The sequence below is a fragment of the Carettochelys insculpta genome, chromosome 2, assembly GCF_033958435.1.
Source record: "Carettochelys insculpta isolate YL-2023 chromosome 2, ASM3395843v1, whole genome shotgun sequence".
NCBI lineage: Eukaryota > Metazoa > Chordata > Testudines > Carettochelyidae > Carettochelys > Carettochelys insculpta.
The window spans coordinates 70,121,317-70,148,105 of record NC_134138.1 but is presented as its reverse complement, the minus strand read 5'-3'; the positions used below and the strand labels follow the sequence as shown (position 1 = coordinate 70,148,105).

At 44.5% G+C, this 26,789-nt stretch overlaps 1 protein-coding gene across 4 annotated transcripts in view; it reads left to right on the top strand.

Moving 5' to 3' along the window:
• The window catches only part of NKAIN3 (sodium/potassium transporting ATPase interacting 3), a 568,457-nt gene that overhangs the window by 221,654 nt on the left and 320,014 nt on the right, over positions 1-26,789 (top strand). For all 4 annotated transcript variants that reach the window (XM_074985759.1, XM_074985760.1, XM_074985758.1 and 1 more), the window contains exon 2: positions 21,054-21,191. In XM_074985759.1, coding sequence (XP_074841860.1) covers positions 21,054-21,191 — 138 coding nt within the window. The remainder of the gene's footprint in view (positions 1-21,053; positions 21,192-26,789) is intronic.

Sequence of the window (26,789 nt, the reverse complement as noted above, 5' to 3'; positions counted from 1 at the left end):
TTTAGTTTGAAAAAGAGAAGATTGAGCAGGGACATGATGGCGGTTTTCAGGTATCTAAAAGGGTGTCATAAGGAGGAGGGAGAAAACTTGTTCTCTTTGGCCTCTGAGGATAAAATAAGAGGCAATGGACTTAAAGCTGCAGCAAGGGAGGTTTAAGTTGAACATTAGGAAAAAGTCAAACAGAAGCAAACATTAGCATTAGAAACACTTTCAAGTAACTGTTTCAAGTTCTGAATGAGCTTGGAAAACGCAGTTATTGTAATTTAAGCATATCTTTTATTTGTGGTAGTACACACTGATATTGCGTACCAGCGCCTCCGCATCAATGTCCCTACTGATTGGAGTTCCTGCCTCTGGGGCTGCTGGCAGGGCCCAGTACCCAAGTTGGCTCTCAGCCACAGAGCTATGGAGGGTTCCTGTGTGGGGGGCTGCCAGCATGGCTCTGCACCCCAGCTGTGGAGCTGAAGGGTCCCCTCTGTCCCCCGGTCAGGGTTCCCCTGGGTGGAGCTGCTGACAGAGCTCTGCGCCCAGGGTACTGGAATGTCTTTTTTTTATGAAAAAATCCTGCATATAGATAAATGTATTCAAAACTTTTCAGCTTTTGTAGTTTGTTTAACATAAGTATCAGGGTATGTCTACACTTACATTCCTCTTTCGAAAGAGGTATGCAAATAAGGTAAACTGAAAATGCAAATGAGGTGTAAATTTGAATATTCAGCACCTCATTTCCATATTCTAATTTTGAAAGAGCTTCTTTCGAAAGAAGGAAGACAGTGTAGATGCTGCCCTTTCAAAAATAAACCCCATCTTCGAAAGAATCCTTCTTCCTATTAAATAAAGGGAAGAAGGATTCTTTCGAAGATGGGTTTACTTTTGAAAAAGCAGCATGTACACTGGCTTTCTTCTTTTGAAAGAAGCTCTTTTGACATTATAATATGCAAATGAGGTGCTGAATATGCAAATGTACACCTCATTTGCATTTTCAATTTAACTCATTTGCATACCTCTTTCGAAGAGGAATGCAAGTGTAGACACACCCTCAGAGTTTGAAAGAAAATACCACTTAGTACACATGAGCTCTGTTATATTTTATCATTCAAGCCTGTCCAACTATAAGTACACACCCACCTCCATGTATATTAAGCAAAAGAATTCTGAATGGTTGCAAAATGCCTGTTGAAACTTCAGTAGCATGTCTGGAAATAAATTTTATACAGCAACACAATTTTTTTTCCTGAATAATGTGGGAAAAGTTGCAAGCCATTTGCTTGGCAAGGGTCTTGAAATTTGGACTGAGTTCAATCAAGACAAGACTGAGGCAATTGCAAAGGTGACTTGGAGCCAGAATGGAGTGATTACATTAGTTAATGTGGGTGGATAACTCAGTGGTTTGAGTATTAGCCTGCTAAACCTAGGGTTGTGAGCTCAATCCTTGAGGAGGTCATTTAAGGTTCTGGGGCAAAGAGATTTGAAAAAAAAAAAAATCTGTGAGGGATGGTGGTTGGTCCTGCCAACAGGGCAGGGGACTGAATTCTCTGACCTCCCCAGGTTCCTTCCAGTCCTAAGAGATGTGTATCTCCATATGTATGTATAATATTGTTCATTGTTGAGAATGCTGACTTACACACACATCATGCCAAACATAGCTGAAGTGTTAAATGCCACATTTCTCAAATGTGTGCACACAGAGTCCAACACAGGCATTGTCCAGAAAGTTTCAGATATAATTTCAGTGTGCGGAATCTTGAACATTTCATCTGCTTGCAAATTAGTAAGCTCCAGCTGTACTTTTGCTTTTTCAACATATGGAAAGGATGCTTTTGCTTTTGCTTGTACCATGAATACATTCCTCATGTACAGGAAGATGTCTTTAACACTGTCAGCATTTCAGAACCTCTGCTGGAAGTTTTGAAGAAGCCCATCCAGTGATGACAACCTTTGATTTACATCTGCAGTTTCTAAATGGCTTAGCAACACTGGGAATGCAACATCTGTCAAGTTTCCAAATCATTTTAAAGAGTCTCACTTTGTTTTCAAATGATGTGCCACGGCTGTGGAAATCCCCTGCATAGTGATTTCACCTCCATATGTTTAAGTTGAAATCATTTAAATTGCCTGTAAAATCAACAACGAAGGCCAGGATTGTAGAATCATGGAATCCTAAGGTTGGAAGAGACCTCAGGAGGTCATTGATTCCAACCCCTTGCTGAAAGCAGGACCAATTCCAACTAAATTATCCCAGCCAGAACTTTGTCAAGTGGCAACTTATACTCCTTTAGGGAAAGAGATTCTACCACCTCCATAAGTAACCCATTCTAGAGTTTCACCACTCTCTGGCCACGTCTACACAGGCAGCCTCTGGCAACAGAGGTCACTGTTGACAGAGAAACCTCAGCAGTACCTCTGTCAACAGCTCACATCCACATACGTCAAAGTGTCTCAAAAGAGCAAGTTGCTCTGTTGACAGAGAGCAGCCAGACTGTCCTGCTCTCTCTCAACAGAATGGCTGACCAGAAGCTCTGCAAACAGGGCTGCCCAGGAAACTGGAAGCCTTCTCAGTCGACAGAAGTGTCTACATGGGCACTTTGTCAACAAAACATTGTCAACTGATGCATTATTTCTGACTGGGGAGACGTATGGTGCTGCCAGCTGAACAGCTGAGTTTTCTTGACAAACTCTCAACAGAGCAGCTTTAACCGCAATGCCCCTCTGCCATATACATCGGACAAACTGGACAGTCCCTACGTAAAAGAATAAATGCACACAAATCAGACATCAGAAATGGCAATATACAAAAACCCATAGGAGAGCACTTCAATCTTCCAGGACACACAGTAGCAGATTTAAAAGTAGCTATCCTGCAGCAAAGAAATTTCAAGAACATACTCCAAAGAGAAATTGCTGAGCTACAATTCATCTGCAAATTCAATACCCTCAGCTCAGGATTAAACAAAGACTGTGAATGGCTGGCTAAATACAAAAGCAGCTTCCCCTCTCTTGGAGTTCACACCTCCAGATCTACTGATGACAATACAACTCAGCCTGCCTGACTGAGCTAACCTCGTTATCCCCAGCCTTGCTCTGGCCTATTTATACCTGGCCTTGCAGATTTCCAGGACCAGCATCTGAAGAAGTGAGTTAACTCACGAAAGCTCATGCTCTAAACTTTTCTGTTAGTCTATAAGGTGCCACAGGACCCTTCGTTGCTCTACAGATCCAGACTAACACGGCTACCCCTCTGATATTTAACCGTATAGCTGCTCAGTGAGTTATATCAACAAAAGCCCAGTTTTGTTGACAGAAGCTGTCCCGTGTAGATACCACCTCCTAGTAAAAGAGTATTTCCTAATATCCAACTTAGAACTCCCCGACAGCAACTTGAGACCATTGCTTCTTGTTCTATCACCTGTTGCCACAGAGAAAAACCTCTCTCCATCTCTTTGGAACTCCCCTTTCTGGTAGTTGAAGGCTACTGTCAAATCCCACTGCCCCTCACTCTTCTCTTCTGTAGACTAAATAAACCTAAATCCTTCAGACTTTCCTTATAACTCATGTGCTCCATCCCCCTGATAATTTTTCTCACCCTACATGGGACTCTCTTCAGTGCATCTACTTCCCTTCTGTAATGGAGAGCCCAGAATTAGACTTAATACTCCAGATGTTTATGCTTGTGCCATCCCTAAAAAATGCATGTAACTCCTCTGCCTTTTTCTATGGAATGTATACAGATTTTCTTCCACTTTGAACTTCTTCCATAGCCTTCTTTGTATTTGCCCTCTGCTCAGACAGCAGATGTCATCATGAACCAATAGGACATTGTAATAATTGGATATTTCTGAAAGGATGCTTCAGAAGTTTCTATGTGGCATTGATGACTTGGACTGAAGTATGTTGACAGGTTGAATCACCATTGACATTATATTGCCATATTCACCACCAGGCATTGCTCAAACCACAGTCTGGTGGATTACCTGGTGACAGGAGATAAAATTGGGGTTCAAGATATTGAAGACATTTCATAATGGCATCAATCTTACCAAGAGCACCATCTGTTGTGATTGGCACAATCTGAGTCATGTCAAAACCTGCATTAGACAAAACAGTTTGAACAGGAATTAAATTCTCATCTGCTGTGCAATAGTTATGTGGTATAAGCAACAACTCCTCCCAAACTCCTCTCCATCTAAAAATGAACATACAGCACTATCTGTACTGTATCCCTGATATCGCAATGTTCTTACACTGCCAGGAAATTTTTTCCGATTTTCAGTTTCTGAAAAGATTCCTTCAAAACACCCTAAAGCCAGCATCTCAATGCGCCTAATAGCTGTTGTCTGAGTTGTCTGATGGCATCAACAATGTCTTTCTTCTCTGTAAAAAGGATTTCAGGTGTAGTAACTACTGCTTAAATAACGTCTGCATCAGTAAAAGTTTCCTCTGGTTTGCCATTATCTGTGCACATCTCAGTGAAGCTTCAGTTACCTTTTCCTGAGCACACATAGCCTTTGAACTAGTATTTGTGCTCCAAAAGTATGCATCCTTTAATGAAGCAGTCAAACCTGATCTTAAATGGGAACCTAACGGATATTTGTGGTCAAAATTCATGGGCTTCATTTCATAGTGCTCTTTGATGTTTTGGACTTTTAAGAGGAACCATAGTATCTATAAAATTAAACATAAAACAGGTTGAAATGTTGGGCATTGAACAGTTTTCAGTGTTAGCTTTCCATTCTTTTGCTGCCATTGTTAAACACAATGCCAATAAATTTCAGAAGCAGTGGAGGTGCGGCTACCTTGGCTTACCTTTACTCCTTCTGCATTTCTTGCGGCTCTTCACTGCTCTGAAGCCCTGAGTCCCAGCATGACTCTGAGCATCAGCCAGCAGGAAGTGCTTTGGGACAGAAGCAAACTCCTGTAGGACTGATGTTCTGAGCCCCTGTGAGCCTTGTGATTTGCTGAAGTCTCTTTTGATCCAGATTTGGACCATGGGCCATCTCTGGACTGTTCCTGATTTAGAGAATTATCAGGAGTCAAGGCCCTGGTGTGAGATGCATGGAAGACAAATCTAATAAAAAGACAGTCTCTGCCCCAAAGAGTTTACAATACTGATATAAATGGTCATGCTATAATTGAATGAATTACAGGCACAGAGTGAAAGTGGATAGAGCATAAAGCTGCTCTGTCCACTTTTTCCTGTACGCTGAGATTTATATTGCTCTTAGGTCACAGGTATCAATGAACATGCTGATCTCTAATACCTAGTTTCTATGTGAACTTTTACAGTGTTTATTTTTGCAAGGTTATGATGTTATTTTTGAAATAGACTGGATATAGAATCACAAGGCTCATTTAGACTAAGATGAATGTGAATGTTTTCCATATGTTACAGCAAATAGTGGTTTCAGCCCAAGGTTAACTTTTAATATTTTAGGCTCCATTTTTTCTTTCAGTTACATTGCTGAAACTCAGTAATATTTTCTGATCGGTAAAATACATTTATATGAGATTTTAATCTTTAAAATGATCAAAGCTATATGTGGCATTTATGTAGCTTTTTTGCCATCTTCAAGATTTATAAATCTCTTCCCTGGTTAATTTTGAATGATTAATGCTGTCTGTGTATTGTCTGAAGAATAAAAACCCAATGTAACAGTACAAATCTCTGGCTTAAGCTCCTTGGTTACATATTTTTCAAAGGGGTATTTATAAAGGCTGTTGTTCCTACCAATCATTTTCATGTTATCCATGAGCTCCTTTACTTTTCTTGCTAACAGCTATGCTTAGATCATGTCAGTAGCTAAAGGAAGGATCCTATGAAACACCAGAAAGGGGGTTGCCTGAGGAAAAAGTCTTTGGACTGTGTGTGGGAAAAGAATACTGAATACTGCAACATGAGACATGAAAGCCATGAGCATGAAGCTGGGCCCGTGAAAGCCAATGGGAGCTTTGCTGTTGATTCCAATGGGCAGAGGCTCACTCTCCACAGGAGTGAGATTTTCATAGCTGGGCTGGTGGCTCGGGGCCTGTCTGGTAGAGGTGCACAAATTGAACTATCTGGGGTTGACAGGAGTAAGCGAGGTCACTGACTTCATGAGGAAATTACAAAACATTGGAAAAGTTCCTGACAACACCATCCTTGCCACTATGGATGCAGAGGCTCTGTACACTAATATTCCACATGAAGATGGATTAAAAGTGATCAGGAATACCATCCCTGATGTCACCACAGCCAATCTGGTGTCTGACCTCTGTAACTTGTTCTCACCCACAATTATTTCCGATTTGGGGATTTCCGAATTTATACCTCCAGATTAGTGGAACTGCTATGGGCACCCTCATTGCTCCACAGTATGCTAATATATTTATGACTGACCTGGAACAGTGATTCCTCAGCTCTCATCTCCTATTACCTCTCCTCTTCTTATGATACATTGATGACATCTTTATGATTTGGACCCATGATATAGAGACTCTAGAAGAATTCCACAGAGACTTTAACAATCTGCACCCCACCATCAACTTATGCCTTGACTACTCCATGCGAGAGATACATTTCCTGGACACTACAGTACAAATCAAGGATGGCCTGATCGGTACCACACTCTTCCAGAAACTCACTGATCGCTGTACTTACCTACATGCTTCTAGCTTCCGTCCTGCACACACAACTAGATCCATTTTTTACAGTCAAGCCCTTGGGTACAATCGCATTTGCTCTGATCCTGCTGACAGAGACTGAAAACTACATGATCTTTACCAAACATTCATAAACCTGAATTACCCACAAGGAGAAATAAAAAAGAAAACAAATTGTCAGGGCCAAACAAATACCCAGAGACCAGCTACTCCAAGATAGGCCCAAAAAACCCAATGACAGAACACCACTGGTCATTACCTACAGCCCCCAACTCAAACCACTGCAATGCATTATTAAAGACCTACAACCTATCCTTAATCAGGATGCCACGCTCCAGAAGGCCCTAGGTGACAAACCTGTTCTCTCATACAGACAGCCTCCCAGCCTTATGAGGATTCTCACTCACAACCACAGTTTATACCGCAGGAACACAGTCCTGGAACTTTTCCTTGCAAGAAGGCCCATTGCCAGCTTTGTCCACATATCTATTCTGGCGATACCATCACTGGACCTAACCAGGTTATTCCCAGAATCACGGGCACATTCTCATGTTCCTCAACTAACATCATGTATGCCATCATGTGCCAACAATGCCCAGATGCTTTGTATATTGGACAGACTTCAAAGTCTCTTAGACAAAGAATTAATGGGCACAAAACAGACACAAAAACACTCCTGATCCACAAACTGGTCAGCCAGCATTTTAATGGAGTGGGCCATTCTGTTAATGACCTGAAGGTTTGCGTCTTACTGAAGAGGAATTTTCACACTACTTTGGAAAGAGAGGCTGCTGAACTCTCTTTTATATTCAAATTTGACACATTAACATGTGGTTTGAACCAGGACGGGAATTTTTTAGATCATTATAGGGGCTCTTTTGCATACTGGCTTAATCTAATTCTTGACATCTCCTCCCCCTTATGTCCCTCTACTCTCTGATTTGCTCACCTTGATAATATTTTTTCTGATTTGTCAACTTTGATTACTACTTTTGGTTCTCTGTGCCTTAAATATTGAGTCTGTTCGGGTATGGCTATGATCTGAAGAAGTGGGTCTGTCCCACAAAAGCTCAGCACCTAATAAATTATTCTTTCAGTCTTTAAAGTACTACTGGACTGCTTTTTTTTTTTTTGCATGTAACTGTGTGTAACACATCAGGCAAAACGCTCATAAGTCACTCATGCAAAACTTCTTTGTAGCCAGATGTTTCTCTTGTATAATTCCATGAGCAAGTTAACAATAGAAAGGTAAGGGGGTGTGGGGGTGCCATTTGTTTAGTAGTTATCTACAGAAAAATAATTTCAATGATGCTGCCTTCTGTGTTGTAGCAGGAAGGGATCCAGTGCCTCCCACTCCTCTCTTTGAATTCTCTAGTTATTGGGAATTTTGAGCATGTAATATTCTAGGAAATGAGTAGCATCAAGTATCATTCAATACGTGGAAAATAAAGTGGACACATTATCCCAAAAGACCTCCAGGGATAGGCCATTGCATACCAACCATATCCAGCTCCACCTCAAGTATGTGATGCATCAAAAGACAAAAGCAGCAGAAATAATTACTGATTTTACAAACTGATTTTATCACTACAAACTGTGCGCCTCATCTGGAGTTCGTAAATTGCCTCGCAGAGGCTCTGATGATTGGGAAAGTGGTGGTGATGGCTGATGCAGAGAATAAGTACGGAAAAAATATGTGCTTTGAAAGGGACTGAAGAGGAACAAATGCTTAGCAGGAAGGCTCTTAAAACATTCATTGAAGATTAACTGTGGGCTAGGGACATAATTTGTAGTAATCCTATCCACAAAAATGAATCACAGCACATATCCTTAAAAGCTGCAAAAGATTTGGCACTTTGAAAACCAGAGGAAAGTGCTGATAGCAAAAATACAATGAAGACACTGCAGCTGTGAAATTTTTATGGAAAAAGGATTTTGTCCCACAAAATATGGGAGTTTCGAGGATCTATAGCTGATTCAAAAGCTTAAAAAAGAGAACTACATGATCTTTTCTAGTGCTCTAAGTGGTATTTCTGTGACCACAGTGACTTCAGCAGCAGCAAAGCTGTCAATAAACAAGGGAGGTACTAGCCTGCCATTTTCTAGCAAAGCCTCATATACAAGAACTAAGTGAAAGGCAGGTTTCCAGCACCCTTATGACAACTGTGTAGCATATGCATGATCTATAACTACACATGGCTATTTGGTTTGACAAATCATTCCAAAACCCAGAGAAAATTCCTCATGCAGTTTATGCTCAACAGTCATTTCTCTATTAACTACAACACAATACTCCCCCTGGAAACTGCAGTTGCAAATGAGGTTCTTCACTGGATGGAATTGGAGGAAGAGTTTTCTCTTCCCACAGAGCTAATCAAAGGCAGTTTTATATTTTGTGCTGTAAGACGCAACATGCTACTTTATGCCACTGTTTTGGTCTGCTATCAGAAGCATAATGAGGACCAGTTCCACAGTATGTCTACACAGCAGCCTTAATCTGAAATAAGCTACTCAAGAAGAACTATTCCAAAATACATTATTTCGAAGTAATGCTGCCACACACAAAATGCAGTTTGAAATAGCTCTTACCTATTACTTACACATAGCAATTAGCACTTACACATAGAGCCTATTTTGAAATAGAGATATTGGACACACTATGGTTTATTTCAAAACAGGCTCTGTTCCCTGTCTTAACAGCACCTATTTTGAAATATAAATGGTAAATGGGGAGAATGCTGCTGGATAAAGCAGGAGGTCTACTGCATAACATCCCCTTTCTTCTCTGTGTGCTATTAGCTAAAAGGTGGCATGACAGCTAATGGAGTGTGGCTGGAATGCTACGGTAAGGGCAGATAATAGCTAGTGCCATAGATGGTAAGACAAGAGATAGACAAAGTTTGTAATAACACCTCAGGCACATTGTTAAATCAATAGAGTTGTCACAGTGGTCACCTAGGGAGGGAAGCAGATGGTGGAGGGTAGTTGTTGGGTAGAGAGAGAAGTAGCAAAACTTATGGAAATGATTCATCTTAACATAAATTATGTACAAATTACAACACATGGGATAATGTTAACCATTTATATACATTTGTGATTCAAATGTAGAAAGATGCCAAATGCGTTGTTCATGATGAGCATATGAACTTCTTGATTTATCAAAATGGCATTTCCTTATTCCTACATGCTTGGTTTAAATGTTGTTGATTTTACATTAAGTCATCATCTGTGATTAGATTTAAACTGTTATGAAGAATACCCTAAGGTGTGATAGACTCTATTTCATATATTAAACAATATTACACCATTTTCCATATTAGGTCAATAGTGAAGCATTAAAGGGATTTAGTTTATTAGCCATCTTCCTCTGAAAGCAGAGGGTCAGGTTTGTTGAAGGATGCTACTTTTCATTAGCTCAGTTCTACAAGGTGCTGAGCAGGGAATGACATATGCTTCTATTGACAACTTTCTAGGAACTACTCAGTACCTTGCAGAGCTGAAACATTCATATGCAGCTCAATAAAGACTTTATCATACACAGTTAGTGTTTGGTCACTGGCTTCAATGGTCATAGCATCAGATCTTAATAACACATACAAAAGAGAGGTAGCTGTGTTACTCTGTATTCTAACAAAACAAATCAACAGTCATGTAGTGCTTTAAAGACTAACAAAATAATTTATTAGGTGATGACCCATTTCTTTAGATCTGTCCCACAAAAACTTATCACCTGATAAATTATTTTGTTTGTCTTTAAAGTGCTATATGACTGCTGATTTGTTTTGTTACATGCAAAAGAGAAAGACTTAAACTGGGGGATTATTTTTCTGTCTCGCTGAACTGCTTTTTCTAGGTATGTGCTTCTGTGTTGGTCCAAGGATACCCTCTGCCTCAAAAATCTCATTATTTTGAGCAGGTTACCAAGATACTGTCACATATTCATATGAGATGTAAATGCCCTTTTATCTTGTCTCTCCCTTTCTACACCCCACCCTCCTTATATTCCCCCTTTGGGAGATGAGGAGCTATTCATAGGTGATTGTTTACTTTTTTGTCATATGATTATACTGTGCCAGAATACAGAATAGTACCTTTATAGTCAGAGTTAGTAAAATCCTTCTTTGTTACAACCTAATGCTCTTTATGATTCTTGCATCTAAAATTTCAAAGCCAACAAGATTAAAAATTCAGTGCATTGATACTAATTTGTGGATTAATATGGTACCTTTCTTTAGCCAGTTATGTAAGAAAAGCCTAGAACTCATATATCTTGGCCTATAGTTCTCATTCCCACCCTCCCAGTTTTTTCATGTAGAAGGTCTCCTGCAGCAAGCTTTCTTAAGTTGTGGTTCCCAACAATAAATTATTCATGTGATAGATGTTGCTGAATTACTTCTGATACCACTGGGTCAAAATAATCTGAGCTGTTTTTCAATCTCTCATTCTTTGTATTTGGCAAGAAAATAAAAAAAGAAAGAGAAAAGAGGTTTAGAAAAGACCAGTTGCCTTACTTTTTGTTGATAGTAGCTGGCTGGAGGACAGCTCCTGGGATGCTGTGTATGTGTGAAAGCTGTAGGATCAGATATTTGATACAAAATGTTGATATTTGAAAAAAACAATTGAAAAGGATATAGTGCAAAGAACATGCCACTGATTATCGTTTGCATCATCCAAAGAGCTTGCCTATGTCCATAAAAATTAGGGATACCTGCTGGTGGTAGTCAGTCCAATTCCTCAGTTATATTTATGAGAGTTTAAGTGGTCCCAGCAGAGTGCAAGCTAACCTGTTGGAAACATTGGGTATTCTTGTTACACAAAAGTGTGAACAAACACAGTTTTTGTATTTTTGCCTAATGATAATTGCACTAAATTATGCTGCCTTGCGGTCTATAGTTGCATAAGACCGTAATATCAGCCTAACAATTGAAATTGATCAGTTCAATTATGACATAAAGGGCAATTTTCCTTGATTTTTGACAGTACATTGCTCAGTAGGGGTTTCTTTCTTTCTTCCTGCTGGGAGGTGAGAGTGCCATCTGTTTCTCCACGGCACTCCTGAACTGTCTCATAAGGGGCAAGGCAGGCTGCCTGTGGAGAGGGTGGAGGAGCTGCAGGAGGGCAGAGGGGGAGAAGGGGAGAGGAGGAAGGCTGATATTAGAGATTCACTACTTCCCAGCTGGCTTGTCCTCTAATCAAAGGACTGCCGCAGTGCTTCCAGAATGTTATAGCGCTGTTTTGATTTACACAGTGGACGAGGGCCCGGAGGGCATTCGCTGACCTTTCTGGCACTCATATCCTAGACTAAATAAACCATGAGATTGAAAGTCTAGGGGTGGTGTTACTTTACCGTAAACAGGAAGCACTCGGCAGCTGTTGGTTTTGTGGAGAAATATCTAGTCATTAAATGTCTGTCAGGTTTCTCCTTTCAGACAACTGGAATGAGAAGCTGAGGGGGTCAGCCTTGTTGCTGGGCTCTGTCTAAGTTCCAGTGGCAGCAGCAGCACATGAGGGTGAACCACAGTGCAGCTAGCGGGATCCCAATCTGCCTCGCACAGGAAGAGGGGAAGCTTGGTCTGTGACAGGATGGAAATGAGGTGCTCATAGGCTTTCAGGGGCTTTTCCATCACAATAGTTTCCAAAAATATCGCCCCCCTGCCTGGGGACCCTGCTTTGCCTTCCCCATGGACCTGGGGAAAACCAAGTGGCTCTCCTCCCTAATCTCCTCTGGTCCCTGAAGCTGGATCTCTGCAGAGGCCATGCAGGGAAATTTCTGCAGAATAGGGAAAAAGAGAGGATCTTGCACCAAAGGCAGATTCCCCACTGCTGGGGGTAGTAATATGGAGGGTGACACAGGGTACATGGTTTTCATTATAAAACATTCAGGCTGTGTCTACACTTGCCCTGTACTTCGAAGGGGGCATGGTAATCGAGTGATAGGAGATTACTAAAGAAGTGCCACGATGAATATGCAGCATCTCATTAGGCTAATTCTCCCCAGCGACAACTTCAAAGTGCCAAACTACAAAGTGCCAGCATGCGTGTAGCCGCAGGCACTTCGAAGTGCCCACGCTTCTTTGAAGTGCCTTTACTCCCCAAAATGTTGTGGTATGTTGGTGTTCATTTGGGTGGCATGTGATGGCTATACTCTACCTTCCAATTTCGTAGTGTTTATAACTCTCAATAGCTGTGTCTACACGTGCACGCTACTTCGAAGTAGCGGCACTAACTTCGAAATAGCGCCCGTCGCGGCTACACGCGTCGGGCGCTATTTCGAAGTTAACTTCAACGTTAGGCGGCGAGACGTCGAAGTCGCTAACCTCATGAGGGGATCGGAATAGCGCCCTACTTCGACGTTCAACGTCGAAGTAGGGACCGTGTAGACGATCCGCGTCCCGCAACGTCGAAATTGCCGGGTCCTCCATGGCGGCCATCAGCTGGGGGGGTTGAGAGATGCTCTCTCTCCAGCCCCTGCGGGGCTCTATGGTCACCGTGGGCAGCAGCCCTTAGCCCAGGGCTTCTGGCTGCTGCTGCGGCAGCTGGGGATCCATGCTGCAGGCACAGGGTCTGCAACCAGTTGTCAGCTCTGTGTATCTTGTGTTGTTTAGTGCAACTGTGTCTGGGAGGGGCCCTTTAAGGGAGCGGCTTGCTGTTGAGTCCGCCCTGTGACCCTGTCTGCAGCTGTGCCTGGCACCCTTATTTCGATGTGTGCTACTTTGGCGTGTAGACGTACCCTCGCAGCGCCTATTTCGATGTGGTGCCGCGCAACGTCGAAGTTGAACATCGACGTTGCCAGCCCTGGAGGACGTGTAGACGTTATTCATCGAAATAGCCTATTTCGATGTTGGCTTCACGTGTAGACGTAGCCAATAACTGCATTGGGTCCGTTTAATTTGCAAAATATACTAATTAAAATACAAAAATCATGAACTACCTAGGAGTCTTTAGATTACAACTAGATGAATCATTACAGTATAATTAACTGGGTTTTAGATTAAGGCCATGTAATGTATACATTATTATTACCCAGCAAACATATTTTAACAGGTTTTCTCCTTTATCTTCATCTTTTGACATGAACACTATTGTACATAAAAAGATAGAGATCTTTTCTTTGTTGTTATCTCATAAACTCTCTCTTATGTCTTCTTTTGCTGTGCATGTGCTGGTATTTAAATGAAACAACCAAGGGAGTCTTAAATGTCATTATAGTCACATTCATTCCAGCTGTTTGTGGGACGGTATAGGTCAACCAGTATTTTGGGATCAGTTACAGCTTCATTGGAGGGTTGAAATTCAATCTTAAATCACTGTTGTGTGACGAATTGGCACTAAGGGTTTTTATTACAATATTTAACTTGTTCCTTGTCCTGGTTACTCATACACGGTAACTACATTTTCATAGTTTTTATTAGGTACACCTCTAGTAGTCAGGCTGTGGCATATTATGCTGGCACATGCAGTATCCTAGGATGCAAGATCATGTGATGTACCCTTTGTGTCAGTGAGATCAAGGGGCATTAGTAAAGAAAGAGAAAACGGGTTATCTCTTCTGCACTTCTTGGTCTCATTCTTAAATAATTTACAATCAGTTTTTTGGCCCTGATCCTGAAGTCCTGACTCAATCAAAGTTCCTAGGGATTTCAGTGGGAATTTTGTCTAAACTAAGATTGAACGACCAGGCTCAGTATGTTGAATGTATAGAATTCTTCCTTTATGAAAATCATCATTATGAGGCTTCACAAGCATCACTAAGAGTTCTGCAAATTTTTTTGATGTGATTGTAATTCAGAAAATGCCATGACTCTCAGAATAGCTTTATGGAAAAATCAATATTTTAGGTTACATAGCACTTTATCTTGTGTTTGTTTAATAGTATGTAAATGTTAAAATAAATATTTATCAAAATATAATGAAAATTACATATTGAGAAGTAGGTTTCATTTACTCTCATGTAATTATTCTTGCAAGGCCAAATTTTCAAAAAGCTCAACTCTCCTTTAGACAGCACAATAAGGACAGATTTTCTGAAGCATTTGGCACCCAGAAACTCCCATTGCACCTTAATTCAGGTTTGTAAAGAGCTGAGCTCTTAGGAACCTCTGGGCCCAGTTGTGTATATACATATTGCATGGTTGTTGAGGCCTTTGAAAATATGTCTCTTAAGGATTTGTCGTTAGTTTGTATTTGAAGGCGGTTATGAAGTAAGAGTGTTAACAGTATACAAAATCCTGCAATGACTAGTCTAATGAGAGAAATAATTCACAGAGCATCCTGATAGCCTTAGAAAAAGAAAGCAGTGCATTTATGGAAATTTACAGTGCTATAATATACAATTATAGAATGCTAGAAGTGGGAAGGGACCCTGAAAGGTCATTAAGTCCAGTACCCTGCCCTCATGGCAGCACCAAGTACCACCTAGACCAGCCCTGATAATCCCTAGGCAATTTATTCTAGTGTCTCAATGTCTCTTCCAGTTCTAGTATTCTATGATTCTATGTTCTCTAAACCTTTAATCATTCTTCTTGCTCTTCTCTGATCCTTCTCCAATTACTCCACATCTTTCTTGAAATGTGGTGCCCAGAACTGGACACAATACTCCAATTGAGGCCTAATCAATGAAGAGTAGAGCCACAAAGATGCTTAGGCACCTATGTCCAAGTTTTAGGCATCATTGCAGTCCACAAATCCCTGCTAGGATTGTTAGCCCATCAGGAGGTGACTTTCGTCTTCTGGTCAGACCATTCACATAAGATATGAGACACCCTGTTTCAAGTCCCTGCTCAGCCTCAGAGGGAGCAAAATCTGAACAGACATCTTCCATACCTGTCATGAGAGCACTCTAACACTGAGCTGTGGGACAATCTGATGTGAGGGCTTCCTCAGTCTTACTGCTGAAGTTGTTCCACTTCCAAAAATAATGATAACAGAATCACTGGAGAGTCTGATGATTAGATCCCTCAGCTGGGAGGTGGACCACAAAGACTGCAATTTCTCTGTTCCTGTGACAGTGTTTATCCAAAGTGGAATAATTTCAATAAGAGATGAAGGGAGCCTCCATGCCAGAACACTGTTTAGAGTATGCTTTTTGGAGGTATAGGAGATCCCTGTTCAAATCCTTTTGTACCACCGAGCAGAAGGGAAAACTGAACACTGGTCTCCTACATCCAACCAATGGGCCATTCATTCTGGCTTCATCTGCACTAGAAGCATCTGTCTACAGAAGTTACTGTTGGAGCAGCTGTTCCAACAAAACTTCTGTCAACAGATTGTATCTACACATAAAATAAAATTAATCTTTGCCCTGCTCTGTTGACAAAAGCGTCCCAGAGAGCATCAACAAATTTTTTTTTTTTTGTGTGCAGATGCTCTGCAAAGCCGTGTCTACACGTGCCGGCTACTTCGAAGTAGCCGCGCCAACTTCGAAATAGCGCCTGTCACGGCTACGCATGGCAGGCGCTATTTCGAAGTTGACATCGACGTAAGGCGGCGAGATGTCGAAGTCGCTATCCCCATCAGGAGATGGGAATAGCGCCCTACTTTGACGTTCAACATCGAAGTAGGGAATGTGTAGCCGTTGCGCATCCGCGACATTGAAATAGTGGGGTCCGCCATGGCGGCCATCAGCTGAGGGGTTGAGAGACGCTCTCTCCAGCCCCTGAGCTCAATGGTCGCCGTGCGCAGTGGCCCCTTAAAGGTCCCCGCCCCCTGCCTTCCTGTGCAGGAAGCTGACAGAGCGTGCAGGCGGCAGCCCCGCCACATGGCCAGCCTGCACGTCTCTGAGCAGCCACACCAACCCCCCACCGCTGTGATGGCAGCCCCCTAAGCGCCCGCAGGGCACCCCACCCAAGGGGAGCCAGGGCTCCCAGACCGGCAGCCAGGCTGGGAAGCGGCAGCGGGGCCCCTCCTGGACGGAGGCCGAGCATCGGGACCTGCTGGGTATCTGGAGTGAGGAGGAGGTGCTCCAGGTAATGGGGAGCAAGAGGCGGAACGTGGATGCGTTCGCTCGGATGGCCAAGGACCTGGCCGCCTGGGGTCACCCTGCCTGCACTCCTGACCACGTCAGGAGTAAGGTGAAGGAGCTGCGGCAGGGTTACTCCCAGGCCCGGGATGTGGCCGGCCGATCTGGGGCCGCCCCCATCACTTGCCCCTTTTACAGGGAGCTCAGGTCCATACTGGGCCCCCGGCACACCTCCTCCCCTCCGGCCACTCTTGACGCCTCGGCCGACGAGCCCCAGCAGGCCCCGGAGGCGGAGTCCGCCCCGGAGGTAAGCCCCGCACCCTGGGGCCCCCCAGGAGCCCACCCCTGGGGCACCGGAGGAGGAGGAGGAGGGGGAGTCCTCCAGCGACGCCGGGCTCCAGAGCCACATCCCATCCCGGAGCTCCAGCAGGGCATCCACCCACCGGGTGTCCCCCAACCATGGGAGTGGACCGTCAGGTATGTACCCCCCCGGTGATCACCCCCGGGGTTGAGGGGCGGGGGTAACAGATATGACCAGGGCCCTCCACGTGCCCAGATGACCATGGCCCCAAGGACAGCAGTGGCATGTCCCTCAGAAGAGTGCATCAGCCCCTGCCCCCCCAGCACGACAGTGCCATGCCCCATCCCTGGGGATGGGGGGAGCGGAACCTAGGCTCCCCTGGGGGAGGAGGGGGTGGGACACCCATCAGCAGCAGCAGCAGCATCTCCCGGAGACGGGGATGGGGAACCAGGAGCAGAGGGGTGGGGGGACAAGGGCCACGGCTCGGGGCCCACACTAACGGCTGTCTCCACTCTTCTTCCCCCCCATGTTCCGCAGCTGCACCATCCGAAGGACCGGAGAGCACCGGCGAGGTGTCAGTGGTCCCGGAGAGCCCACCGGGGCCATCACTCCAGGCCAGCCCCTCGGCGGAGCACCGACTGGCCCCAGGGCAGGGACGACAGCAGAGCCAACACCATCCGAGGACAGCAACGGACCCCCAGCTGCTGGCCATCCTTCGTTGGCAGCTGGAGGTCTCCGAGCAGCGCCTGTGGGTGGAGGAGTGGCGCCTCCAACTACAGGAGCGGGCGCTGGCCTGGCACCAGGAGGCATGGGGGGCCTTTATGCGCACATTTGAGCGCATCGCAGACTACCTGGCCCCCCATGCCACGCTGGCCGCCGCTCTGCCCGCCCTGCCTGCTCCACCTGCCGCTCCACCCGCTGCTCCACCTGCCATCGCACCGCCGTCCGCCGCCAAGGGGGACCTGGGGCCAGCTGACACCTGCCGGCCTTATCTCCCGGTCCGCCTGGCCCCCAGCCAGCCCCGGCGTGGGCTGCGGCCAAGGCGTGGCTCGCGGCCTCCCACCCCCAGCGCTGGACATTAGGGGGTGTGGGGCCCAGGACGTGTCCCCCCTCCCCCTTTGTATATATCCCCTTCACCTATCTTTTGTAAATAGTTTGTATTAGACCCCTGTTCTGTTATGTTATGATGATACCTGCCCCCCCATGTAAATAGTTCTCCCCTTCCTTGTCTTCCCCTTTTTTTTCCTTTCATCTTGTAATACGTATATATATAATATTTATTTTGGCTGTACATAGTTATGATATAATAATAAGTTCAACATATATATTCTGGTTTCATGAAAAACATGTCTGTTTTTATTTACAAGAAAAGTGGTGGGGGGTGCTCTTGGGTGGTCTGTGGTGTGGGCGTAGGGGCAGGGAGTGTTGTGGAGGATGGGGGGGTGCAGTGGGGGGCCTGCCAGCGTTCACCCCGCGGCCTCGTCGAACTGGGCTTGCAGGGCCTCCCGGACCCGGGTCCCTTCGGGGTCCACCTGGCGACTGGGGGCAGCGGGTGGCTGCACATCGGCCCTGCCGGCCTCCACAGTCCAGCCCTGAAAGAAGGCCTCCCCCTTGCTCTCGACAAGGTTGTGGAGGGTGCTGCAGGCGCCCACAATCTGGGGGATGTTGGTGGGGCCCGCATCAAGGCGGGTGAGGAGACACCTCCAGCACCCCTTGGGGCAGCCAAATGTGCGCTCCACCACCTGGCACGTGTGGTTCAGGCGCATGTTGAAGCGCTCCTGGCTGGCTGACAGGTGGTCCGTGTAAGGGTGCATGAGCCAGGGCCGGAGGGGATATGCCACGTCTGTGATGACGCAGAGGGGCATGATGGTGTCCCCCACAGGGATCTCCCACTGGGGGATATAGGTCCCCGCCTCCAGCCGACGGCACAGGCCCAAATTCCTGAATACCCGGGCGTCATGGGTGCTGCCAGGCCAGCCCACATATATGTTCAGGAAGCGGCCCCGGCTGTCCACCAAGGCCTGGAGGACTACTGAGTGGTAGCCCTTCCTGTTTAGGTAGCGTCCTCCACTGTCCTCCGGTGCGCGGATGGGGATGTGGGTCCCATCCAGAGCCCCGAAGCAATTGGGGAAGCCCAGGGTGGCAAAGCCCGCGATGGTGGCATCCGGGTCCCGAAGCCTCACGAGCCTGTGGAGGAGCAGGGCGTTGATGGCGCGGACGACCTGCAGGGGAAGCACATGGGAGAGCACCAATGAGGGGTGTGCAGGGTGTGTGTGGCCCTCCCCTGCCAGGGCTCCCCTTCCCTCCCCTCCCCTCCCCTCCCCTGCCAGGGCTGCCTCCCCCTCCCCCTGTGGGTCCTCTTACCTCCATGAGGACAGCCCCGATGGTGGCCTTGCCGACGCCAAACTGCTGGCCCACGGATTGGTAGCTGTCTGGAGCGGCCAGCTCCCAGACAGCGATGCCGACCCATTTCTCCACACTGAGGGCACGGCTCATGAAGGTGTCCTGGTGCCTCAGTGCGGGGGTGAGCCACTGGCATAGCTCCAGAAATGTCTGCCGGCTCATGCGAAAGTTCTGGAGCCAGCGGTCGTCGTCCCACTCTCCAAGCACCAGCCGCTCCCACCAGTCGGTGTTCGTGGGGTAGCTCCACAGCCGGCGGCATGTGAGGCGGGGCGGGGCGGGGTGCTGCAGGGTTGGGGGTTGCTTCCTCCTCCCCTGCAGGCAGCTCCTCCTCTGTGGCTAGGATGTGATCAGCTGCCTCCTGCATGGCATTGAGCAGGGCGAGCACTGCTCCTACAGGGGCAGCTGGGTGGACCTCTGGCTGATGCTGCTGCTGCTGCTGGGGGTCCATGACTGCGTCGCTCGAGGTGTGCGTGCCTACGGCTCTGCAGACCACGTGCTGTGCAGGCTGCTTGTGTCTGGGAGGGGCCCTTTAAGGGAGCAGCTAGCTGTTGCCCTGGAAACGCTAGTCCGCCCTGTGACCCTGTCTGCAGCTGTTCCTGGCACCCTTATTTTGATGTGTGCTACTTTGGCGTGTAGACGTTCCCTCGCAGAGCCTACTTTGATGTGGTGCTGCCCAACGTCGACGGCACCAGCCCTGGAGGACGTGTAGACGTTATTCATCGAAATAGGCTATTTCGATGTAACGTTCACGTGTAGACGTAGCCCAAGTTTGTCAACAAAACTCTTTAGTGTAGGCATAGCCTATAAGATTGGTACCACTACCGCTCCTTCTCTGGTTTGAGCTTGAACAGAACCTAACCCAGCAGGCAGCCTCTGAACACATGTATGGGCTCAGGCCCTGTACTGGGTGGAAAGTCAGCTTCCTCAGTTTCTATAGCAGGGAAATTCTCTCCTAACCAGATCTGGGGGTTTTAGAGCTTATCTGTGTTGCTCTGGCCTTTGTAGCTGTCAGTAAAAAAAAGCATGGGTACAGATCTCACCCAAAGTGAGACCAAGGGTCTTATGGAGATATACCTATCTCATAGAACTGGAAGGAACCTTGAGAGGTTATCAAGTCCAGTCTCCTGTACTCACAGCAGGACCTAGCACCATCCCTGAGAGATTTTATTTTTTAATCTATTTGCCCCACATCCTTAAATGGCCCCCTCAGGGGTTTAACTCACAACCCTAGATTTAGCAGGCCAATGCTTAAGCCAATAAGCTATCCCTCCTCTTTTTGTCTTCCCCTCTCTTCCCCCTACCCCCCCACACACACATTAGCTGCAACAAAATGAAGGCCATGAGGAGGAAGAATGATAACACTGATGGAAACTTGATGGTACATTATATTATTAGCTGGTTGAAACCATCTTTGCAGTTAGATAAATACATATTAGTTAATGTTGCTCTCAGCAAGCCAGAACAAGTTAATTCTGGGTGACAATTTATGAGTCTGATTATTGGCTAAGCTGTGAGACAAAACAGAAATCAGCAACAGAGGTAATGTAACTTGAAATATTTCTAAGTGCCCGCTCATTAAAATCAGTTGCATACAAATTAAGCAAAAATGTTCATATATTAATCAGCTCACAGAATTCCAACCTGCACAGAAACCCAGTCCAAGTCAAACTGGTAGAGTCTGGTGCAATGATGTAAAAATAACAAATATGACCAAATCCAAATTAAACTGTTAATATTTTATGTGTTTCCTTACAGCTGGCTGCACTAGAGAGACAAATCTTTGACTTTCTTGGCTTCCAGTGGGCGCCTATTCTTGGCAATTTTCTACACATAATAATCGTCATATTGGGTTTGTTTGGAACCATCCAGTTTAGGCCTCGATACATAGTTGTGGTAAGTCTCTCTTATTTAAAACCTCTTAAATTAAATATAATATAATGCTTAAAAACATATGAATGATCCTTTCAATATTACCTTTTGAGGGCTCCAGTTGTTCATCCTTTTGAATTTATGGCCCAGTAAATGATCTGGTGTTGAAGTACAGAAACTAGCAGTACGGTATACAGGATAACTAACCTGTGGAACTCACTGTCAAAAATATAATTAGGCTTGGCCAGAGCATTTTTTGTTTAAAAAAAAAAAAAGAACAAGAAGAAGAAGAAGAAGAAGAAGAAGGTGGTGGGAGGTGGTACTCTCGTACTCAGCTGGCTCCCCTGCCTTCCCTCCCCAGCCAATCCTGTGGCTGGGGCTGCCAAGGTGCTGGTGCTCAGTGCTGGCAAGGAGTGGCACAGAAAAGTACTAGGCTTGGAAGAATTCATTTCTTAATAATTGCAAAGAATAATATCAGTTTATTTTAAAGTATTTTGCTTTTTATTGATAAGAATGTTCAACTGTGCAAAATTACGATTCTTCAACATTTATTTAAATTATTGTTGTTCTAGGAAATTATGCCTGGGCAGATTATGGAAGAGTGAGACAATAATCATTTAATAACAGTGAATGTTGAGATTTAAAAAGTTAGATCATTATAGCTATTAAAACACAAATTGTCCATATCACGTATCATTTATATAAAATAAATATCTTTAAATCGAACTCTAATAAGTTCCTGGGCAGCATTTTTCTTTCATTGCCTACCTGTAAATTTTGATTATTATTGAGAGACGTGGGTTTTTTTCCATTATTTTGTGCGTGTATGGTGAAATCAGTGTTTACTAATAAAAATCTAATCTTCCATGACTCAACATAATTAAGGCCAATGACTTCATAGGATTTAAAAAAGGATTAAACATTTATATGGATGATGAGAATATCCACAGTTAGACTAGACTGAAAGAAAGAAATTATTAGGGATAGAAATTGTCGTGCTTTTAGCCATAAGCCAACCAGTAACTGAGAGGAACTGGGATAGTTTGGGGAACGGGGGAAAAACTTGTCCTTTATGGGCTAATTGTTCCATAACCATCCAGCATATAGTTTTACCTTTCTATTAAAAAAATGGTATTGGCCACTCTTGTCTACAAGTTACTATATGCACCATTGGTATGATTCAGTAAGCCTTCCTGCATTCTTGTGATCATAGATCAGAATGGCTATGTCTACACTAGCCAAAAACTTCAAAATGGCTGTGCAACTGGCCATTTTGAAATTTACTAATGAAGCGCTGAAATACATATTCAGCGCACCATTAGCATGCGGGCGGCTGCGGCACTTTGATATTGACGCGGCTCGCCGCCACGCGGCTCGTCTAGACAGGGCTCCTTTTCGAAAGGACCCCGGCTACTTCGAAGTCCCTTTATTCCTCTGAGCAGGTGGGAGTAAGGGGACTTCGAAGTAGCCGGGGTCCTTTCAAAAAGGAGCCCTGTCTGGGCGAGCCACACGGCGGTGAGCCGCGTCAATTTCGAAGTGCTGCGGCCACCTGCATGCTAATGAAGCACTGAATATGTATTTCAGCGCTTCATTAGTAAACTTGGAAATGGCCATTTGCATGGCCATTTCGAAGTTTTTGGCTAGTGTAGACACGGCCAATGAGTCAAGAGATGTCTTTCTTCCAGTTCTCTCTAACTTTGCCAATAGCTATCATATATTATGGGGCTGATCCTAAATTTTTGTAAATTAATACCAAGGATCTCCTTCTGATATATGTAACTTGAAGGCACATGTATTACCTTTGAGAAATACAACTAGAAATACACAACTCCATAGTTAAAAATGGATGCTTGAACCTGGGTTTTTAACAATCCAGAAAAAGCGCTGAGCTATTAGCTGGTAGAGGATCTCTTACTTTCCCCTGCTGGAGCTGGTCCCCTTGGTATAATAATTAAATATTCAGTAGGACAGCTGATTCTACAGCTTGATGGTTGGAACAGTTACCTGGCATGTGGAAGATACAGATTCAAGTCCCTGATGCAGAGCAGGGTCTTGAACCAGTCTCTCCCATAAGATAAAGAAGTGACCTGCTATTTGCTATGTTAGGGTGAGGTGTTTTCTGTTTTGACCGGAAATTCCATTCTGGAACTTAAGAATTTACCCAAAGGGAGTGTCATCAAAATATGCGTCCATTTTGATAAATCATCATTTTTTTACAAAAATCTGTTTTGTCCAAAAATTCCTGTCCAGCTTCAACCATAAAGCAGTTTGTTTGGACTGCCAATGTCTGGGTGCACTGTGGTATTACTTTGTGGCCACATTCAAGGCATTCAGGAAAATTGGGCCCTCTTCCAAAAGAGCAACCAAAGCATCCACACACAAAATGCTCTCTTTCAAATTCCTTTCGAAAGAACATGGTGTGGTGGTTCTTCTGGAGGCCCCCTTCCTCTCCCAAGTGAGGAAGAGCACCTTTTTCCAAAAGATTCTTTTGGGAAAAAAATGTGAGTAGATGTTCCACGGGCCCTTTTTTCGAAAGAGCGGTCCTCCTAGTGCCAGATTTTTTGATCCCTGGCCCCCTTCTTTCGAAAGAGCAGATCACTCTTTTGAACTGCTTTTTTGTGTGTGGACGTGCTCTGTATAAAGACCTTCCACTTTTCAAAAGATCACTGCAGTGTTAGACGTGTCCTGTTTATTTACTTAGCCTTTACTAAGGAGACATTCCCAATGAAGTGACAGGCCCATATCCTCATGTCTTATATAGTCTCCACCACAAAAGTCCATATTCTTTCAGCAGCTGTGCTTCCTGAGACTTTGCCAAGGGCAGCTGTCCCAAAACTCCTCAAAGGGATCCACTGCATGGAGTGGAAACTCTATTAGTTGCTGCATGCTTCAGGCTTGTTCGTACAGCTCTAGGCCATATTCACTTGTGATACATTCCACTGTGCAAGAGACAGTGAAGCAGTCTAGCCTAAGATTAGGCTGCTAGATTCAGAGGTCTGATTAGATGGGCATAGAGGGTGAAAATGGCATTTGCTAACAAGCAGGCTGGGTTTTGGAAACTCACACTCTGGTCACTACAAATACAAAGAAAGGGGTTGATTTTCAAAGATATCTAGGTTCTTGAAAGTATAGCAAAATGTGCAGTGGGATTTTCTAAAGGGAAGTAACCGCCTGACTCACTTAGGCCACATCTACACTACAGGGCTCTTTCAAAAGATGGTCTTCCAGAAGATCTTCTTTTGAAAGAGTACATCCACACAAAAAAGTGGATCAAAAATCAAACTGCTTTATCAATAGAAAGCGTCCATGCAGTCCCCATTCTTTCAAAAGAACAGGCCAGGGATTGAAAAATCCGGTGCCATGAGGGCTGCTCTTATGACAAGAGGGCCCGCGGAGCATCTACGCATGCTTTTTTCCAAAAGCTTTCAAAAGGGAACACTCTTCCTGATCCAGGAGCAGAAGAGGGCTTCTGGAAGAAGAGCCACTTGCTTTCGATTTTGGACTGAAAAGAACACACAAAAGAACACATTTTGTGTGTGGACGCTCTGCGTGCTCTTTCAAAAAAGTGCCTGATTTTCTGGAAGAACTTGCTAGTATAGACACGGCCTTTGGCATTTATAAAAATCCCACTAGGAACTTAACTGCATCATTAGGCATTTGAAAACCCTTGAAAATCTTACCCTATGTCCCTTAGTGAAAGGCATTACGCATTACAACGAGGACTCAACTAAACTGAGGAAGTATATTGAATCAGGCATTCAGGGTCATCTCTGATTGACTCAAATCCCAGAGCTGACTTAATCAGATCTACTCTAACTGGAAAAGCAACCAAATATTTCACGAAAAAAATGTAGTAGTTTATATTATGTTCCTTGAGGACTTTCATTGTAATTAACTTGTCCTCTCTGTCTGATCTTACCAAAGGAAAAAATGAAAAGTATTTATGTTTCACATAAATGCCTGATAGACTCCAATCCACAGTGTGTGTGTGCGTGTGCGTGTGCGTATACGTAAATTTTACTTAGTATTAAGTCCAAAGGCTTTGAATGATATTGGCTAGCTTTGAAGGGCTTGCTTTGTCCTCAGGAGGAGAGTTTTAATAGGCCTGTGTAGAGAAGGAAGTCTCTGACTCAAGCTTTTTTCCACGCCTGGAGCATTTACAGTGCAGCTCCTACCCCACCCACTCTGTAACATGCATCACACACCAATTTTATGTTTACTATATTACAGAATTGTAAGAGATATAAGTAACTATGTTAAATGTCTGATGTAACAAAAGCAAAGTAAGTCAACCTTAAAGTTGATGCTGCATGCTTTAAAACTCTCAAGTCTGAATCTGACAGCACACCCACAAAGCTGTTTTTATTACGTGAGTAACTCTTCTCATTTCCTACCTCAGAAATGCCTTCTAAAGAAGGTTAGTTTTAGATAGCGCCAAATTAGCACTCAAACAAAGGACTAAACAGGAAAATGTGGCTTGCCTCTTACAACCTTCAGAGTATCACTTATTCCTGAGGGGATTCTGGGCCAAAAATTATATATTCTGGACCAAATAAATAAATAAATAAATAAATAAATTTTGTGCCCCATATTTTAAATTTTGTAACATTCTTCATACACTCATCCCTCGTTTAATGAGTACTCTACTTACCAGTACTCACTAAAACGAGGGACACATATACTTACAATTGTTCACTATGTAAATAAACTTCCCCACTTATACGTACCGGCTGCGGGGTCCCTGGCCAGAGCACAGGGAGACCTGCAGCCCTGCAGCTGGAGCTGAGCTGGCCGCAGGGTCCCTGGCCAGCGTAGGGGGAGACCCACAGGGCCCAATCTCACCATCCCCCTGTTGCAACTCCCTGCGCACTCCCCTCACCCAGTCCCAACATTCCCCCAGCCCACAGATCCCTACACAACCCCCCCAGCCCACTCCCACTACCCACCCTGTCCTGTTCTGAACCCCCACCCCCTGCACCTTCCCCCCCCCAGGTACCTCTGCTGCAGCCAGGAGGAACAAACCCCCACCTCCTCCACCCGAGCCACCTGCAGGTTTTAACCCTCCCTCACGCTCATGGCCCCAAACTGCCGCCAACCCCCTCCCAACCCCACATTCACTTACCTTTCAAAAGCAGCACCACCTGCTGCCACTCCAAGCACTTGGAACCAATCAGAGTCTTTTACAAATATTTTAATAGGAATTTAGTGTCCCTCTTACGAGTTTTTGCCTATGAGCAAAAAGTTAGGAACCAACTATGCTCGTACAGCGAGGGATGAGTGTATTTTATTTGTCAAAATAACACAAAATAATCACACCTTTTTCAATTATTTTGGTCATTTATTTCAACATATTTTCAGCAACTCATTGAATATGGTTGATATTGTTATTGTGTTTCTGTGTGATTTTGACAAATGAAATAAGTAAAATTTTTGAAGAATTTTAAATTAGGGCTGTCAAACTATTAAAAATTAATGACAATTGCATGGATAATCACACTATTAGACATAAATCTATTTAAATATTTTTGGTATTTTTTATATTTTCAACTGTGTCTCAGTTACAACACAGAGCACAAATTGTACAATGCTCACTTTAGTTTTTATTCTAAATTAACTAAATAC